Below are 19,119 nucleotides of genomic sequence, written 5' to 3'. Positions count from 1 at the left end.
CATATATAAATGAGAATGTTTGAATGTGGTGAACAAAAACTCCCAGCAAAGTTTGGAACATGTAACAAGTTAGGGTCTTGGCTTCCTTGCAAGGGAGCAAGATCCGCCCCAGACCCATAGGGCTGGACCTTGCCAAATGGTCCACACTTCACATCCAAATCTGCAATTTGAAGCTCCTCCCAGTAAAAGTGATCACATCCTCAAAGCAGATAAACTTCCACATCCCCTTGGTTTTGGAGGGGATTCGATGTGGAGCCTTAAATGCGAGACAGGCTCTCAGGAGGGACAAAGCTGGGTTTCTGTCTTCAGTGCTCTTGGGGGATGTTTGCTCCTCATGAATGTTTAAACAAGATAATTTTCATGCAACTTCCTAATGTATAAATTCATATAAAATACACCCTGCATCTATAGGTAGCAAACGTGTATGGTGTTATAATTCCTTACACAGATGTGAAACGGATTCAGGCTCTTCCCTAATTTGCCTTGTAAACGTCAAATAAAGGCCTGTCATTACTGTGTCTCTCTTGCTCTTCCTTCGGGAGAGGAGGTTTTCTGCAGCGTCCAGCCCAGGTGACTCATGGCGCAGTGGGAAAACACAAAAGATGCCGTTTCCAGCCTAAGAAAAAAACCCTTGCTCATTACTCATGTCGTGATTTTCATCTTCAAAGCACTTACCAAGTACTAATTTACCCATCGCAGCCCTTACACAGGGACTGCGCTGCCATTTAATTAGAGAAGTTGGGTGGTCGAGTGGCTTAAACAATGACTGATGGCCAAATGGACGCGTATTCTAATTCCGCTCATTCATTTGATCTCCCCTGTCTAAATGAACTCAGTCCATTAAATCCATTTTTTTTTAATGTCATAAAAGCACAAGCCTTGTTTGCAAAGTAGCCACAGAATTTGAATGGAGCTGCTGTTTAGAGATTCATCTTCAGATAAATGAACTTCTCTCCAGTTTAAGTAATCACTCACTCTCCGAGCTTGCAGCCGACTCTTTTTAGAAGAGCAGAGGAATTGCAGATTCTCCCCAGTTCCGCCACCATTTCAGCTACCCATTTGAAGATCAATGTGCTCATCTGAAGGTTTCCTAAAACACACCTGTTTTTTAGACACGCTTTGGGGATTGTCTCTTTCAAACCGAATAATAATTCTTACTCTGAGAGCAAATGATATGTCGTTTCTCCTGGTATCTGCAGACAGAATATCTGCATTTTGGCTCGTCTGCATCAGTCTTGCTTTTGACTTCATTCACTCTCCTGTGATGTTCTCAGCGTTCTATGTCTTTACTCCACCACTCAGCAGCACAAGAAAGATGGATCTCAGAGCTTTCTCTCCCTTCCCCATCCCAACAAAGACAACTGCCCAAACCAATAATGACCACCACATCTGTAGGGAAGCCAGATACAACCTCACGAAAAGAGGGTGCACTTGGGCCTGACAGGTCTTAACCTCAGCCTGAACAAGGGATAAGGGCAGTTTCCCTGCTCTCCTGGAGGAAATAAATGAGAATTTTTGGCCTTCAGACTCACTCGTGGTCACATGCAATATAGAGCCACATTCCAGGGACTGATGCCCCACAGATGGGGATAACTGAGTTCCAAATAGCATTTGTGAAGAATGTCACTCATATGCCTTGTATAGAAGCATTCCCAAGTGTTTGGCTCCCACCGCCAAATCTCCTCTCACTATCCCCTCAAAAACATATGCCTTAGGCATGTGCAATGCAGTGTCTTTCAATCCCTCCCTCCCTTCTCTCCCTCCACCACCCTCTTTCTCACACACATGCATGTACACACACAATAAAGACAATACTGAAAACAGTGGGGTCTCCCTTACTGGAACTAGTGGGGAGAAAACCCCAGCAGTGCAACCTGGAATAGAAAACAATGTAGGCAAAATATTAAAGAGCATGGAAAAACAGAACCAATACTGGGACAAGGAAGAAGTAGAAATTGAGTGTCCCCAAAGGTGGGAAGAGTAGGTGGGAAAGATGATGAGGCCCTAACATAAAAAAGCAAATAAAGAAGAAAAAAAAAAAAAAACAGACCGTTTAAATGTGGGAAAGAGCTGTAGTAAAAGACACAAGGAAATTGTGGAGGTGGAAAAAAGAATGGGAATTACCAGGGGTACCTGGGTGGCTCAGTCGGTTAAGCATCTGACTCTTGATTTTGGCTCAGGTCATGATCTCATGGTTCATGAGGTCGAGCCCCATGTCAGACTCTGTGCTGATCGTGTGGAGCCTGCTTGGAATTCTCTCTCTCCATCTCTGCCCCTCTCCTGCTTGTGCTCTCTCCTTCTCTCTCAAAATAAATAAGTAAACAATAAAAAAAAATAATGGGAATTACCAGTGGGAAGCTATAGGGAGCCAAGTTAGGAGCCCCATCTCCAGCCAGTATTTTTAACTCCTTCTTCCATAAAATCTGAGCTCTTTCCCTGAAGAGTTTTCTGATCTTAAACCTTGGTAGATTCTTTTCTTTGGTCCTAAGGCTCATTTTAACTAACATAATCATTTTAGAAAGAGAAAAAGATCACAGCCTAGAGTAAGTCCAACAGATTTTTTATTATTTCTCCCACTGATACAGGCACCAGTGGTAGAATGAATTACTGTGGCTCCTTCTCATGTAGGACCAACGGACCTCAGGGTTGATCTGTGTTGCAACCTCCAAGAATAAAATCAATAGCTGAGAATTACAAACCCTGAGCAGTCCCATGCCAGGAGATGGACTGCTCTGGGGTGGAAGTAGGCAGGTAATACCAAGAGGAGATTTGCAAGCAACTTTTTTTTTTTTTTTAACTTTCCATAGCTCTACAGTGAAAGAGCAAGGACTTGAAATAATAAATAGTTTATATAAGACTTTTCAGTTCCATATGACCTAAGGAATTATTCTAATTCTACTTCTAAAGAATTAGAAACACAGCTCAGGACTTGGGCACCTTAACTACACACATTTAACAACCACAACAAAAAGGTCACAGTTACTTTACCTTTTAGGTCCTATCTTCAACAATCTAGAACCATTTACGTACATTTCTGGCTTACAGAGACAGGTATTTTACGACCAAATATTGTCGAAAGCTTCATAACTCTCGAAAGCTTCATAACTTTAAAAATGCTTAGGAAATCAGGGCTCCTGGGCGGCTCAGTTGGTTAGGCGTCCAACTTAAGCTCAGGTCACGATCTCACAGTTTGAGTTTGAGCCCGGCATCGGGCTCTGTGCTGACAGCTCAGAGCCTGGAGCCTGCTTCGGATTCTGCGTCTCCCTCTCTCTCTGCCCCTCCCCTGCTTGCACTCTGTCTCTGTCTCTCTCTCATAAATAAATAGATAGATACATAAACATTTAAAAAATGCTTAGGAAATTAAATTTATGGTTTTACTGAACCCCACTGATATCTACCAATTAGATGTCACTATACAATGAAACCGCCCTCAAGCTCTTTCATCTTTCAAGTTCTGGTGTGGGAAATGGAGATTGGGAGAACCAAAATGTGGGAGATACACACAAAAGTAAAGACATCTCACTCTGATTAAGCTAAGCCAATGTCCTTCCAACAGCATCTTTTAGAAAGGTACAGTAAAAAAAATCAGATGAAAAGACATCTCATATAAAAGAATCAGGTTACATTACAAATTATACTGTGTTGGACTATTCTTAGCCATCAGGAAAAACATCCATAACACCATACTTTACATAAGGTATTTACAAAAGCACCTTCTTTCAGGAAGCGGTAAAGTTCATGAAGCCTGCCAACCAAAGCATGATGAAGTCACATCATGGCCACAAGTCCAGAAAAGATGCCACCTTCATGCAGTCTTGGCGTCAGCTGCAACCACGTTTTCTCATGTTCTCCTAGCCCCAAACTCTGCCTGCTTCTCAGATACAGCCCTTCTTCTAGCAGGAGGCGACCTTTGCTTCTTGTTTCCCTCACTGGGTTAAGTCTTGGTGTCACTCCTCACATAAGAAATGCCAACCGCTCTTGAGACATTCTGCATCTGTGGTGCACAGCCCCCAAGGGTATGGCGTCACGTGAAACCCAGCAATGCCCCCAAATGTGCACAGCAGCCCACATGAAGAGACTTTCTTCAGCTGTACTCAAAATGGTGCACTGATACAGTTTTCCAAAGGCTGCAGCAAGATCACGGACACCCTGTGTAGACTTTTTGGAATCCAACCCCTCTCTCCTCTCTGGGGCTGGATCCTCCAAAGCTATCAAGTCCTAAAGTGAATTTCCCTTTTGATCATCTCTCCTTAGTAAATGTCCTCCCGATTCCCTTACTCACCCTGCATTTACCAGCCTTTCATCAGGCATGAGGCTTCCTCTGCTTCTGGGAAACGTATGAATGTGTAGGAAATTCTCCTCTTTCCATAAATAGTTTGAAAATCACATATAGGTGCAGAACCTGGTATAACCCATTAGAAGAGCCAGAATAGCCAAAGACATTTTTTCACTGATGAGACTTTAGAACAAAGCAATGTTTTCATATCATCCTGTGCCATTTCGCCATATGGTATGTTTAGCACTGCTGAAGTCAGTCTAAGTCTCAGGGGGCAAATCATTAGAAGGAATATGATTAAAACAAACTCTGCATAACAAATCTATTTTGGTTCACTGCAAAGGAACTGCTAAATGCATAAAAATACTCTGCCTATAAATGCATATGCTTTTCTCTAGAAATTATCCAAATATGATCGATATTATTAGTAAAGCAACGAAATATAGTATTTCCCATAGGAGAGAGGTAAAAAAAAAAAAAGGACATGGAGATATGGAGGAGTGGTGCTATCTTGTACTTGGGGGTTGGGGAGGGGGTGGGACAGGGACAGGGAAGGTCTTTTGGATGATGTGATAGCAGAAAGATCTGACCGGAGCAAGGGAAAAAGTCCCAGGATCATCTAAGGGAAGTGAGTTCTAAGCAAAGGAACAGCTAGTGCAAAGACCCTGAAGCAGAAGCTTATTGTGTGTGTTCGAGGAGGGGTCAGCAAACTACGGCTCACTGCCTGGTTTTATAAACAAAGTTTTACTGGCATTCTCATCTGTTCACATATTGTCACATATGGCTGCTTTGGCTCTATAATAGCCAAGCTGAGTCGTTGTGCAGAGACAGTATGATCAACAAAAGTTTTTCTGTCTGGCCCCGTACAGAGAAAGGCCAAACCATTTTTGCTAAACCCTTGTGTATGATGAACATGAAGGAAGTGAATGTAACTGGGAAAGGCAAGAAGGAGCCAGATCACTTAGGGCCTTTTAGGATAAAACCAATAAATAGCCAACCAATCACCAAATGAAAGACACGTGCCGAAGGGTTAGGCGTGCAGACATCATTTATAAGACTTCTTTCTCACCAGTTCACTCCAGTGTGCCTGCCTGAACTCTGCTTTGTTGCTGGTCCTCAGGTTCTCAGCCTTTTTTCCCATGTGACAGTGATGTGCACATCTGATAGGCTGCCGTGAACACGGCCCTGATAGGCCCTGGCAAGTGAGCAGATGTATAACCTAAGGTAACCTTGCAGGTGCATTAAAAAAATTGCAAAATGAACATTCACAAATAATAATATGCTATAAATTGAGACAAACCTAATATTTTAAATGTGTCATAAGACCCAAGAAGCAATGCTACAGACTATGTTTTCGAGCATTTTTTTTTCATTCAAGCAAAATTCCAGACATAAAATGTATTCAAAGATCTTGCTACACAAAGTATGGTCTGAACACCTGTAACATCAGCACCACCTTGGAGCTTACTTGAAATGCAGAATCCTAGGCCCTGGACCAGACCTACAGAACCAGAATCTTCATTTTAAAAAGATCCCCAGGAGATGTGAACGGTCACTGTAGTTTGAGACCACTATCTTGACTGGCCTCCAATTACTCTTTTCTAAGAGTTTGAAATACAGTTTTCAATTTCAAAGAGGTTAGCCTATTTATACTATTCCTACTAGTGAACACTGGCTACAACTTAATGTTTAGTAATAGGGGATTGGCTAAATAAAGGATACATTTATCTATGCAGTGATATTAGCAGCTGTCAAAATCAATATTGTAGAAGAAAGACATGAGAATTTATTCATAGCTTATCATTAAGTGAAAAAAATCAATTATAGGTAGGACTAAGACAAAAACAAATGTACAAATTATGATTAGAGAACGGAATGTAGCTCTTGTTAATTTAAACAATATAGTAATGGTATAATTAATAAAATGACGAAAGGAAAATGGATAGGAGGTGTAAAGCAGCATAGGTATGTTGAGTTCCTCATCCTTCATAGTCACAGGTGACTGTAATTTAAGGCTAAAAAATCAAGTAACGGTTTACAATTATGTTTAAAAATGGAAAGTCAATTAACCAGTCAGTAGAATTGACAACTGATGAGCGGAGAGAAGTAGGGAAAAGGGGGAAATACTAACTTCTTATATTTATTTTTCAAATGATATTAATAAATACTGCCTAAAATGCGAAAGGATTAAGCCACTAAAGTAAAAAAAAAACCAACAACTTTGGAACAGAAATATGTTTTCCAAATTATCGAAAGAAACACACATACAAAGGAAAAAAATTAAAACAAAACCAGAGACCATGTGGTAAAATTACCAATATAAACACAAAGCATAACATAAAATGTGATGAGATAGATAAGGTTTCAATAAATATAAGTGGGTGAAACTCACCTAATAAAAGAAAAATATTTTCACAATGTATTCTAGAGTAAAATCCAACTACTGTCTATATACAAGCAACACACCTGATAAAAATGACTCAGGCTGAAAACCACAGTATGGACAGAGGCAGACTTGGTAAATTCAAACAAAAAGAAAGCAGGGCACTTGGGATGAGCACTGGCTGTTGCATGGAAGTGATGAACCACGGGAATCTAGCCCCAAATTAAGAGCACACAGTACACACTGTATGATAGCCAATTTGACAATAAATTTTATTTTAAAAATAAACAAATAAAAGACTACCATGGGGAAAGGAAAAAAAAAGCAAGCAGAGGTCCCAATCTTACTATCAGATAAGGATGAATTCAGGGAAAAGTAATAAAGAAAGCAGAGATGGTTTTTTATAATGATAAAAGGAATAATTTTTAATGAAGACCTAAAAATTATGCTTTTATATATTCCAATACATGAAAATACTTAAAAAATACTATAATCTCATGAAAATTATGGATTAAAAGTATTAACAGAGATATTTTAAAAAGTTAATTTTAACTATTAATATTTTAACTAAATATTAAAAGAACAGTTCAGGGGCACCTGGGTGGCTTGGTCGGTTAAGCATCTGACTCTTGATTTTGGCTCAGGTCATGATCTTGTGGTTTGTGGGTTCGAGGCCTGTGTCTGGCTCTGCCCTGACAGTGAGGAACCTATTTGGGATTCTCTCTCTCTCTCCCCCTCCCTCTGCCCCTCCCCTGCTTGCTCTCTCTCTCAAAAATAAATAAACACTTAAAAAATTAAAAAAAATAAAAGAACAGTACATTAAAATCAAGGGTCACTCATTCCAGGAATAAAAGGATGGTTTAATATGTGTAAATATATAACTGATTACATTAATTGGTCAAAGAGAAAAGTCATATAATCTCTACTACACTGAAAGAGATTTTGTGAAATGTGAAATCCATTCTTAATTTAAGAAGGAAAAAAAAACTTTTAATAACATAAATACAGATGAATAATTATCTCTCCATTTATCCCAGAGACAGCATCATGCTTAATGGGAAAATACTAAAGCATGCTCATTAAGGTCAAGAACAAGACAAAGACCTCACTGACTATCATTCTGATTTAACATTTTTCTGGATGTTCTAGCCAATGTTATTAGACAAAGAGGAAAAAACAAGAGGTAAAAAAACTGGAAAAAGAGGAGTTAAATTTTATGTTACTGGAAAAGAAAATAATTATCTACATGGAAAATCCAGGAAAACGAGTAAAACGCCATTATAATTAGTAAGAAAACTCAATAAAGGACAAGAGCTATAACAAAATTAATACACCAAAATCAATAGCTTATATATGTTAACAACCAGTTGGAAAAAATAATATACGTTCTCAGAATGCATCACTTTTTCCCAAGCAAGCAATTCTCCCTCCAGATTATCACCTTTTTGCCAGGTGGTTTCCTGTGACTAAAAAGTCCTTTTGCCCCTGTTTTTTGGGGGAGTACCGGATGCTCTTTCAAACTCAATACAATATCACCTTCAGGAGGCCCTTCTTGACCCTAGGGTTCTGAAACCTCTTTTTCTCTGCTCTGGCCCTCATTTAGACTGCACACTCTCATAGCACTTACCACACTATCCTGTGGTAACTGTCTGATTATTGGCTGCCCCTTCCATTTGATTGTGAGCTCCTTAAGAAAAGGGACCTTGCCTTCATTATCAATGTGATAACTGATCATCAGAGCCGGGCACCTGGCCTAGAAAAGATTAGTTGCTCCACCAACGTCCACAGTTGATACTATGTTAGGCTTTTGATTCTCTTCATAAGAAATGACCCAAACCTGAAGACAGACTGATGGATAAATGGATAAAGATGGGCAGATGGGCAATACTGCCTGCTAAGTCTAGAGGGGGGGTTGTTGTTTTATTTTAAAATATCGGTATAAATCACTTCTGGTAGCTTTCCGTGCCTTTTCCTGGACCTTTGATGAGCCCTTTCCTTTGTGAATCTTGAAGTGAAGAGAACATCCGAAAAAGCAGCACAAATGGTTCAGATAAACATCCCGGTGGGTTTTCCACATTACATAAGTTTCCAAGTGTGGGGAGAAGAGACCAGGATGTATAGCAGCAGCTCTATGCTACCCCCTGGTGGCAAGATGCTCATTGGCATCCCAGCCCCACCAGGTATCCTGGCTCTTACGGTGGATGGACTGTCTGCCCAAGCTCACTTATGGGTTCCCCAGCAGCGCCAAGCCTAAATACAAATATTGGTTAACAGTGCGAGTGGCAGGAAACAAAACACAAAATTTCACTTTCTTCTGCCCAGATGACGATCATTGGTTTTGTCAATTGTGTAACTTCCTTTATTTTTTATTCTTTTGATTTTAGCACAGAGCTTATGAGCAGAGATCGGTCAAAAGGCAAATGTCAAAGACCTCCTAGACTCAAAGTACAATCCTAATAGCACAAAATACATATGCCCAGATCATCACTGTTACAACTCTAGAGCTTTTGAGAAAAGTCATTGTACCCACCAACTGTGACATTCACCTCTGCCCTGAACTGGAACCCTCAGAATGTGTCAGGGTTAGCTTGAAAGTGATTGTCCCAGAGGTACAATGTGGATGACTTAGTCTGAAGAACAGAGAAAACTGAGCGAGAACAGAGTAACAGTTCACCAGTCTGGAGGATGTTCCATGTCCCCTGAGATTAGACAAAAAATAACCTGCGGTGGCATTGGGGGTCAAGTCTTTCGGTTAAGAATTTCCTAAGAAGTGCCTAAATCTTGTACCCGGATTCTTCTTCTTTAGGGGTCACAAGGAAAAAAAAATATTTGGTCAGGAATAAATGCGGTCCTTGCCCAAGGCAAGGGGGATGCATTTGATAACATTTTGGGGTCCATTCCAGCCCTACAAGTAGAGGTTCATTTAACAGTCTCTGTGAGTAGACAAGACGGGACAATGTGAATAGAAGCAAAAGCCAATTTACTTGTAAGATTTGGACAGAAATGACCTCACCTATGCACAGTGCACACAGCAATCATAGGGACTGAATGCATCTCTGGGATTTCAAGTTCCCTGGTGACAGAAGCAGCCTTTAATGGAAGCTGCTTGCTGAGCTAATGGTCGGGCCCTGAGTGGAAATTCTGAGATCAATAGGCCTTTCTAAATTCAGGAAATCAAGACTGCACCTAAAGCTTAATGGTCTGATAAGAACAGCAAATACATACTGTCCTTTCCTCTCTCCCGTGCCACGCATTTAATTGGTTCACACCCCACTTTTCCTAGAAGTTAATGCTGTCATTACATGCAACCTTTGGCGAGAGGTGAGCAAGGAGAGGTGACAGATCGTGCACAGAAAATCCCATGAAAGATGGGCTTAAGGAAATCAAGCTCCACCTCATTATAAACAGCTACATTTTTAAAGAATGCTAGTGGGATCCACTCCTAAGCTGAGTCTCTTCTATGCCAAGCGGAGTCTCCACTTTGCTGAGATTGCTAATTGGATCACGTGTTCCCAATTTGGAGTTACAGGTGCTTTGTTTTAAGTAAAAGTTTGAATTACACATTTTTAAAACAAATTTTTTAATCTTTATTTTTGAGAGAGAGAGAGAGAGAGAGAGAGAGCAAGTGGGGGAGCAACAGAGAGAGAGAGAGAGAGAGAGAGAATCCAAAGCAGGCTGGCTCCAGGCTCTGAGCTGTTAGCACAGAGCCCAACGCAGGGTTCGAACTCATGATCCTCGAGTTCATGACCTGAGCTGAAGTTGGACACTCAGCCTACTGAGCCACCCAGGAGCCCCTGAATTACACATTTTAAAAATGAGAATTCTTTCCTAGAACAATGCTTATTGAGCGGGGCATTGTAGTGAGTCTCTGAATAGGGATATTCCTTGTATTTGGCTTTTATGAAATGTCAAAGCCCAAGTAAAATATCCAGGGAAATGAAGAAAGCCTGAAGAAAATAAATCTGGAAACAAAATCATGTATCTGAACTATGATCAAACCTTGCCTGTTTAATAGGGGTTCACCCGTTTCCCATACTTTCTGGAGGCCCAGCTGAGACAGAAGTCACGGAAGAAAATACTTCTTTGTGGGGCACCTGGGTGGCTCAGTCAGTGTGTCTGACTTCCGCTCAGGTCATGACCTTATGGTTCGGTTTGTGAGTTCGAGCCCTGTGTTGGGCTCTGCACTGACAGCTCAGAGCCTGGAACCTGCTTTGGACTCTGTGTCTCCCTATCTGCCCCTCCCCCATTCATGCTCTGTCTCTCTCTCAAAAAAAATAAAAATAAATTTTTTTTAAATAAAAAAAAAAGAAAGAAAGAAAGTACTTCTTCGTGAGCTATAGAGAACTTCTGGTCAAGTGAGGGTTCTGAGGGACAGCCAAAGTGCCAGTCAGCAAAGGGTTAGACAAAGCTGCTCCTCAGATCAGAAGAATTTTCAGCAAGGGCTGGAACACACGTGGTTGGCTACAAAGTGTGTTTCATGAGAACATCCCCTCTGTACGCTCCTAAAACTGAAACTTACCTCATTCTATTATTTTTTTAAATTATTTATTTAAAGTAATCTCTATACCCAACGTGGGGCTTGAACTCATAACCCTGAGGTCAAGAGTTGCATGCTCTTCCAACTGAGCCAGCTAGGCACCCCATCTCACTCTATTATTGCTATTGCTTGTTTTATTTTGTCCACCAATCCCCCTCCCAGCTAGACTGTATGCTCAGCGCAATGGGAATATGTCTGCTTTTTCCCTCAAGTGCCTACCAGGGAGCTGGCATTCAATGAGTAAAAGTTACATTTAAATGGAGCTAAGGTTTGGCTATAGTAAGCAAATCAGGCAAGAAAGAAAAAAAAAATTCAGCAATAAGCATCCATTATTTAAGAATATCTCATAAATATTAAAGTTACTGTCAGAATGAGTGAATAACTGAATTCTGAAGTTGAAATCCTACTGAGGAATCACTAATTTCTTAAAATTTTAAAAGTTTCAGAAAAAAAGTATTGGTTTAAAACTAGACTCCTCTTACTCATCAGTATGATCCATAAAAAAAAAGAAAGGATTTAATGGTTTGCTTTGGTCCAATTTTAATGAACCCAAACACTAACTTTGTACTGGAAGAGGAAGAACGACTGAAATCATGTCTGGTTACCCCTATTTACATAATTTCTCACCAGAGGCCCACAGGCAAAGAAAGGGACTGCTTACTCCAGAGCCCTCAGAATATAAGAAACAACCCACGCAGCCAATAAGTCTAGAGTTCCACTTCCACAGCTCTCATCTGAACACACTCAGGAATTTTTTTCTTGCTGAATTCATCATAAATAACCACTTACCAAATCTACCAATCTACCTCCCCTCACCTGTCACTTAGGACTCTGTCTTCTCTTAATCTTCCTTCATTAAGTGGGAGCAGAATAACTGAGGAGAATGGACGATGGTGATGGGCAATGGGGATCTGTTTCTGGAAAGCAGGTATTTTAAAGCTATTTTATTTTTCATTACCATTAATGACTGGAAAAAAAAAGATTTAAAGCAGAAAACACAAAACAAAAACCAAAAAACAATGAAAAAACAAACATCATCAACAGCAACAAAAAAAACCAAAAAACAAAAACTTGCAACTTAAATTTTTCAGGGGGAAAAAAATGCTTTATAGCATATACGAAAAGACTTAAAGAGAACACTTATTTTAACACACCATTCCTTCAAACAGCTGGGTGTTTTAAATCCCTTTCTACTGCTTTACAAGTGCCTCTCTCAAATAATGAGACAAACAGCTCTCTTTTTTGAGTGTGTACTTTTTATAAAGGGCATCATATCCACACTGAGTGTCATTCAAGGGGTTTCACCAAAACCAAAGAGAAGTTCAATGATAAAACCACAGCAGAAGATTGGGGAAAGAATGCAGAAGTTCACAGCCACAGAACTAACCTGCAAGCTGTTCTTATAAGGTCTTGGGCACTTGAAATCAAACCCACGAGCCCATGTCCAGAGGCTATGAGGGAGCCATGTGGGAGGCTAGCTGCAAGAGAGCAGGGCCTATCTCCCCTCGAGGGGTCTAAACTGTAACTCGCGTTCCAACTGCTCTGCTGTCAGGGTGCCCTGGATGGCTTCGCAGCCTGGGTTGAATACCGAGTAGGCACTCTTCTCTCCCTCTTTCCTCTCTTCGGGGCCTCGTGTCCCGACATACATCCAGTAGAACAAGGAGAGGACAAAATAGGCCAGGCCAAATTCCAGTTCCACAAACAATCCCAGCAAGACCAACCAGAGAAGAACCTTCAAGAAGGTGATGTTGATCAGGAAAGACTGGTCCTGTGGTGAAGGCAGAGGAATGGCTGTGTTCCGTGGTGGCTGCGACGTGCTGCTCCCCGGCTGAGCCACTTCCTAGGTCACACAAATAAACAGAAGTAAGAATAAAGGGTAATGGGGCTCAAAGGATAAAAACCAATCTGCAAAGACAGCTCTCATTGCTCTGGGAAGGCCTCCGGCTCATTGATTTCTATTTTCTTGCTCTGCTCCCTAAAACAATCATCTCCAAAGAGCTCACGTGCCCTGTTCCAACGGAATCAAAACTGATGTGCACTTAGTGAGCTGTGACCTGATAAAATCCTTACAGCATTCAGGTGGATTCCCATTCATGGGAGTCATTTCCTCAGATCAGTCTGCTGCTAACAAGAGCTAATTTGTGCCCCATAGAGAAACTCCCCAGTAAGTGATAATGCAGCAGCCACACCTAGTGCTTCACACACAGAGTCAATGCTTATTGACTGGATTACATGAGCTACAGTTTTGTGAGTGGCATGAGTCTAAAATGAGGACTACATGAAACCAGAAACAAAAATCCCTTTCACTTCTTAAAAACAAATCACCATTATAGCCACAACCTTTCCATCCCAGGACTGTCCTACACGCCACCAAGCCCAGGCAGTGTCTCCTAACTGGACTCCTTACCTCCTCCCTGCCTGGACTCTCCAAAACATCCTATGTATAGCTGCTAAATGAACTTCCTAAAACACCCCGCCCTCCAACCTTCTGTTCACAAACCTTCAACAAATTTTACTGCCTACAGGTTAAAATGTAAACTTCTTGGGCTGGAATCCATGCAAGGCCTTCCATTTATTCAACAGATAGAAATGCCAGTACACAGGCCCCTGCGTTGGGTGCGAATGGGAGATACAGATAATCAGATAGCTTTAGGGAGGCTTGATCTCTAGTCCAGTATTTTCCAAAATTTTTTGGGTATGATCCATAATAAGAAATACATTTTGTACTGTGACTCCATATATATGTGTGTGTGTATATATATGTATATATGTATGTATGTATGTATATATGAAAAAGTTTCACAAATCAACAAATATCTTCACCACACATGAAATTCTCATCTTCCATTCCACTTTTTTAAAATTTGTTTTTAACAGAGGACTAGATCCTCTAAATTGATTTCACCACCCACTAACGGGTCACAACGTACAGTCTGTAAAACAATGATCTAAAAAATTAACTGTACGATACAATCCACAATCTACTGCTCTACTCCAGTTCAACAGGGCTTACTACCCAAAGACACTGCCCCCCCTTGTATCCTGCTCTGCTTCCTCTCCATTCTCAGCTTTGTGCCTTCCTTCCAGGCCAGCATGACTGGTGAACTGTGTATGCTTGACCTCTGCAGCTATCAAGGAGGGATTCCCCCTCTGCCTCCCAGAGCACTTACTGCCTCTTTGTCTTATTGAGCACCAAACTATATGCTCATTAAGTGTTGTGTTTTTATTTTTTTTTTATTTTTTTTATTTTTTTTTTTAATTTTTTTTTTAATGTTTTTTATTTATTTTTGAGACAGAGAGACACAGAGCATGAACGGGGGAGGGGCAGAGAGAGAGGGAGACACAGAATTGGAAGCAGGCTCCAGGCTCCGAGCCATCAGCCCAGAGCCCGACGCGGGGCTCGAACTCACGGACCGTGAGATCGTGACCTGAGCCGAAGTCGGACTCTTAACCGACTGAGCCACCCAGGCGCCCCTAAGTGTTGTGTTTTTAAGCTTATGTATTTATTTTGAGAGAGTGCAAGTGGGGGAGTGGCAGAGAGAGAGAGAGAGCGAGAGAGAGAGAGAGAGAGAGAGAGAGAGAAAGGGGGAGAGAGGGGGAGAGAGAGAGAGAGAATGAATCCCAAGCAGGCCCCACACTGCCAGCAGAGCCCAATGCAGGGCTCGAATTCATGAACCGTGAGCTCGTGACCTAAGCCGAAGTCAGACCCTTAACCGACTGAGCCACCCAGCCACCCCAAGTGTTTTTCTTTTAATACAGTTCACATGTGTCCTTAGATTGCTACCAGGAGGCCAATGGACTACCATTTATCTTTTAGTGTCTCCAGAGCCAAACAGAGCACCCCACACGTAGGTTCTCAATACACAGCATAACTTTTAGTTCATTTCTTCAATTATATCCCCATTCCTCCCATGATAATTTAAAACGGGACCACAAATATTATCTGGTCTTGATAAAAAAATATAGGTCATCTGATTTACATTGCTCCAGAAATTCTATTTTGTTGCAACCTTCTTTTCTAGTGTTAAGGTTGTAATTATTACCTTTTCTGTTAGACTGGAAAAGTCCTTAACATGCCATCAGCAACACACCCTCTCCTGACACACACACGTTTGTTAAGTAAATAAATGTCCCTTTCAGATTTGACCAGTGTGCACAATAGAGAAATCACTGAAAGTCTCAGCAGGGAACTAATATAATCTGATTTATATTTAAGACCACTCTGGCTGACAGGTAGAGAATGGGCTACAAGGCTAGAAGCAGGGAAATTGTGAGTAGCTCACGCAGGAGGCTCAGTGAGAGAGAAGGGCCAGGCATAACTAGGGTGGTGACACAGAAGTCAGAGAGAAGTGACTGACTGAAGAATGCAGAATACATTTTGAATGTGTACAACTTGAAATTTACTGTAAACTGAATTTATCATTGAAGGAGTATAAAAAGAATAATGCTTATGGCCACGATTTATGGCACACCTTTGAGATGCCCCATCTCCCATAATCAGGAGATAAGCACTGTTAATCCCAATTTACTGATAGGGAAACACTGAGATGTTAAGTAACTCCCCTAGAGTCACACAGCTAGTGATAGAGAGGAGACTGGTGCAGGATCCCAGCACAGCCTCCCTCCAAAGCTCTTTGTACTTAATTAGGGGCCTTTATGAGGAATGGTAAAGGGAAGGGTTAGAGAGCTAGGAGATGGGGGAATGGGTCAAACCAACTGGCAAAGGGAACAAACAAGAGGAGAGATACAGAAATTCCTCTACCTCCTTTGGCATTTGCTTTAGGACCAGTGTGGCTTCTGCTATAAAAGCTGTGTATGGAAGTGTTTGTGGTCATCACCGCACATAGAGGCATAGTTTAGGGCAAATACTTCCATTTCTCAAATACCAAGCTGCTTACCACCTCAGGGCCTTTGCACCTATGGTTCCTTTTGAGAGGAATGCCCCCTTCCCCTCACATGACCTGGATGGTTCCCTCCTCTCCTACAAATCTCAGCAAAAATGTGACCACATGTGCCCTTGTCCTTGTCCTGGGTTTCTCGAAGAGTGGCTTCTTCTTCTTATGAAACGCCATTTCCTCAGGGAGGTCCTCCCTGCCCACCCAATTTAAAGTAGCACTCTGCACCTCTCACCCCCAGTTCACTATCATAGCATCCTGTTCTTCCCCCCTTTCATAGCATTCATCATTCAGCTTTGTTTATCATCTGCTGCCCCAAATGCAAGTTCTGTGAGAACAGGGCTTCATCTGCCTTTATCCCACTGTTTCCCAGATTCGGGACAGTAGCTGGAACAGACTGGGACAGGATATAAATTTGCTGAATAAATGAATGAATGATGGCAAGGAAAGGGAAGAAATTAGAAGGTGATTCCTGGGTTTGAGGGAGTGATGCAAAGGCTGTGTTTAGCCAGGTGACTCCAAAGGAGAGCATTTGAGCACTGGGTCAGTCCGAGCCAAGGCTGGAGGGGCAGAGTCACAGGATGAGAGAGGATACCTTGGGGCTAGAAGGTGCTGGGGACTGCTGCAGGGTATGCCTGGGCAGGGAGACAGGGGGCTTCTGTGGGGTTGAAAAAAGTCACAAGCATTTTGGCCCCAATGTGGAACAAGCTTGTCACAGAAAGAAATGTTTGATCTTGGGGACTGCTTTCTTCAAGCTAAATTCGAGAGTGGAGGAAGGAGGATATGGATGCTTCCTTATCAATGACAACCAAGAAGCAATTACAAATAGAAGGCTAGAGAAATTTCTGACAAGCCACTGTGTGTCTCCAAAATGATTAAGAGAGATGGATTGTAAATTGGGAGAAAGAAAAAAACAATTTAATGAGAATTTTCACACCAGAGCAAACCCACGAATGATAACTGAGCCAATGAAAATGAGCTTAAGACAGAGTCCCTTATGAAAAACAGAGTAATTAATAAGAACAACTGGAGATCCAGCATTTCCTGTCATCCTTTTGTCGGGACATCAGCTTTTAGGTTTTTAATAATGGAAACTTTCTCCAAGTTCAGCTTCTCTGGGTCCAATTCAATGATCTCATACTCCTTTGGAAATGAGACACACAGGCAAAAACTCATTGTGTGGGCTAGACATTGTTTTTTAACTGTGGAGAGGAAAAAGGGTAAGGGAAGTAGATTCTAAAATCTCAACCAATTGTGCTCAGTGAGTTCTAATCAACAATGAAGTTATCCTGAGATAAACCGCATGCAAGGAAATAGATTGTCTGAACCCTGCTGCACTCTCTTTCTGCAAGTCTGATGGAACCCTGCGTGTTATGGAGAATAGTATCTAATCAAAACTGAGTAACCATAAGTTCTCCTTGGTTTAAAAAAATTGCCTAAAACCAGATGTTGTGCAATAATAAATGAACTAAGAGAAATAATTTTAAGAGGAGTAAGGTACATTTCTGCTCCAATACATTTTCATTTTCAAAAGGAATTTTTTGGCTATTACACTTTTGAGATAGGAAGGCTTTGTCACAGATTGTCTCAAGGCACCTATTTTCCTTCCATGTTGTGTCCTGTATTCCAACATAGATAATCTAATCTCCCACACAGGGCACCTTGCCACTCTACTCCTGAGTGAAAACGAAATGAAAATACAAGATGTGAAATGAAAATACCAAGTTCATCTGAACATTAAGAGAATACTAAAGAATCAAAGGGTGGAAAGGCTATCATACTAATCTAAATAATGCTTTCACCTGAACATTCACCAGAGAACTTGAGTAAGTTTCCCTAGTTAATAGAGGTGCACAAGCATCTGCGGCCTCTGGCAGTTACACAAACCACACTTTTGCACGTTTGTATTCAAATGCTATTTCTAAAGCACAGGCTTTCTGGGCTACTGGCTGCGTGTGTCCCAGGTGCGAAATGAAAGGAAGCCTTCATTACTGCCACTTTTTAGCAGTATCCAATTAGACCTTTACCCTCCATTAGCGGAGGGCTGCAGCTGAAAGCGGTGGTGGAGAAGTTCCCGGAGGCTACAGGGCATCACAATAACTCAACGCGCTGTGAGTAACTCAAGGGCAGAGGTGTTTTCTTCCAGGACCCTAGACCATCGCTTCCCGACCGGAATCAGGATCTGCGTGGGTCGCGGGCTGGAAAGAAAATGTCAAAGCGAAGGATCAGTGCAGACACGTGTGGCCCGAGATGCCAGGCTCTAGCCCTCAACCGTCGGGAGGCGCCGGCAGCCCCGCCCCGCCAGCGAAGGTGGGAACCAGAGGAGGGGACTGGACTCGCGCTCCTTCGCGTGGTGGGCGGGGACGGCTCCTCGGTGGGGGCGTGGTCTGAAGGCCGCCACGCGATGGGCGGGCAGTGGGTGTGGCCTCAGCCGGATTTTACTGGGTGGACACGACAGCGTCCCTGAAGCTAGGTCCCGGGGGACGAGGCCTTCCTCTCACCTGAGCGAGGCTGGGCTGGGCCCGGATATTCGCGGGCCTCGGTTTCCACACCAGGAACCGTTTTAGCCAGCCTGGAGCTGCCTTTGGAGTCGCAGCTGCTTCCGCCTTCTTCCCTGAGGTTTGTGCACTCCGGCTCGAAGTGTTGGGTTCGGCCGCCAGCCCGGCCCGTTTCCTGGCCTCTCGGAACTCGGCTAACCGCTGTTCCATGGCGCGCGCCTCGCTCCCCGCGCGCCCTGGAGCGCGCACCCGCCGGCCGGGCTCCTGCCCTCCGCTTTGCCCGGCGCCTGGCCGCAGTGCGCCTGCGTAGCGGCGGCTCTGTGCCGCGCGTGCGTGCTGGGGGCCAGGGACTCCGCGAGCGCCAGTGTTTGTGACGTTCGTTGGGCTGAATGTACAGCTAATAATGCCGTCTAAACGCTAGTGGACGGAGTGTCAGCCTCTCAGGGCAAATGGTTAAGCATCCAAAGCATAGGGGCGCCTAGCTGGCCTAGTCGGAAGAGCATGCGACTCTTGATCTCAGGGTTAGAGTT

At 42.5% G+C, this 19,119-nt stretch overlaps 1 protein-coding gene across 1 annotated transcript; it reads right to left on the bottom strand.

The window, feature by feature from the left end:
• Positions 1-12,239: 12,239 nt before the first annotated feature.
• Positions 12,240-18,874, bottom strand: SAYSD1 (SAYSVFN motif domain containing 1). Its single transcript, XM_047102701.1, has 2 exons — positions 18,593-18,874; positions 12,240-13,036 (listed from the first exon to the last, which is right to left on the bottom strand). The coding sequence occupies exons 1-2, from the start codon at positions 18,797-18,799 to the stop codon at positions 12,692-12,694; spliced, it is 552 nt and encodes a 183-aa protein (XP_046958657.1). The 5' UTR covers positions 18,800-18,874; the 3' UTR covers positions 12,240-12,691.
• Positions 18,875-19,119: the final 245 nt, after the last annotated feature.

The sequence above is a fragment of the Lynx rufus genome, unplaced genomic scaffold (assembly GCF_022079265.1).
Source record: "Lynx rufus isolate CCGP_SWC_20201006 ecotype Redwood Valley unplaced genomic scaffold, mLynRuf1.p SCAF_6, whole genome shotgun sequence".
In the NCBI taxonomy this organism is placed as follows: domain Eukaryota; kingdom Metazoa; phylum Chordata; class Mammalia; order Carnivora; family Felidae; genus Lynx; species Lynx rufus.
The sequence above is the reverse complement of the archived record's forward strand: the minus strand, read 5'-3'. Positions and strand labels throughout refer to the sequence as shown.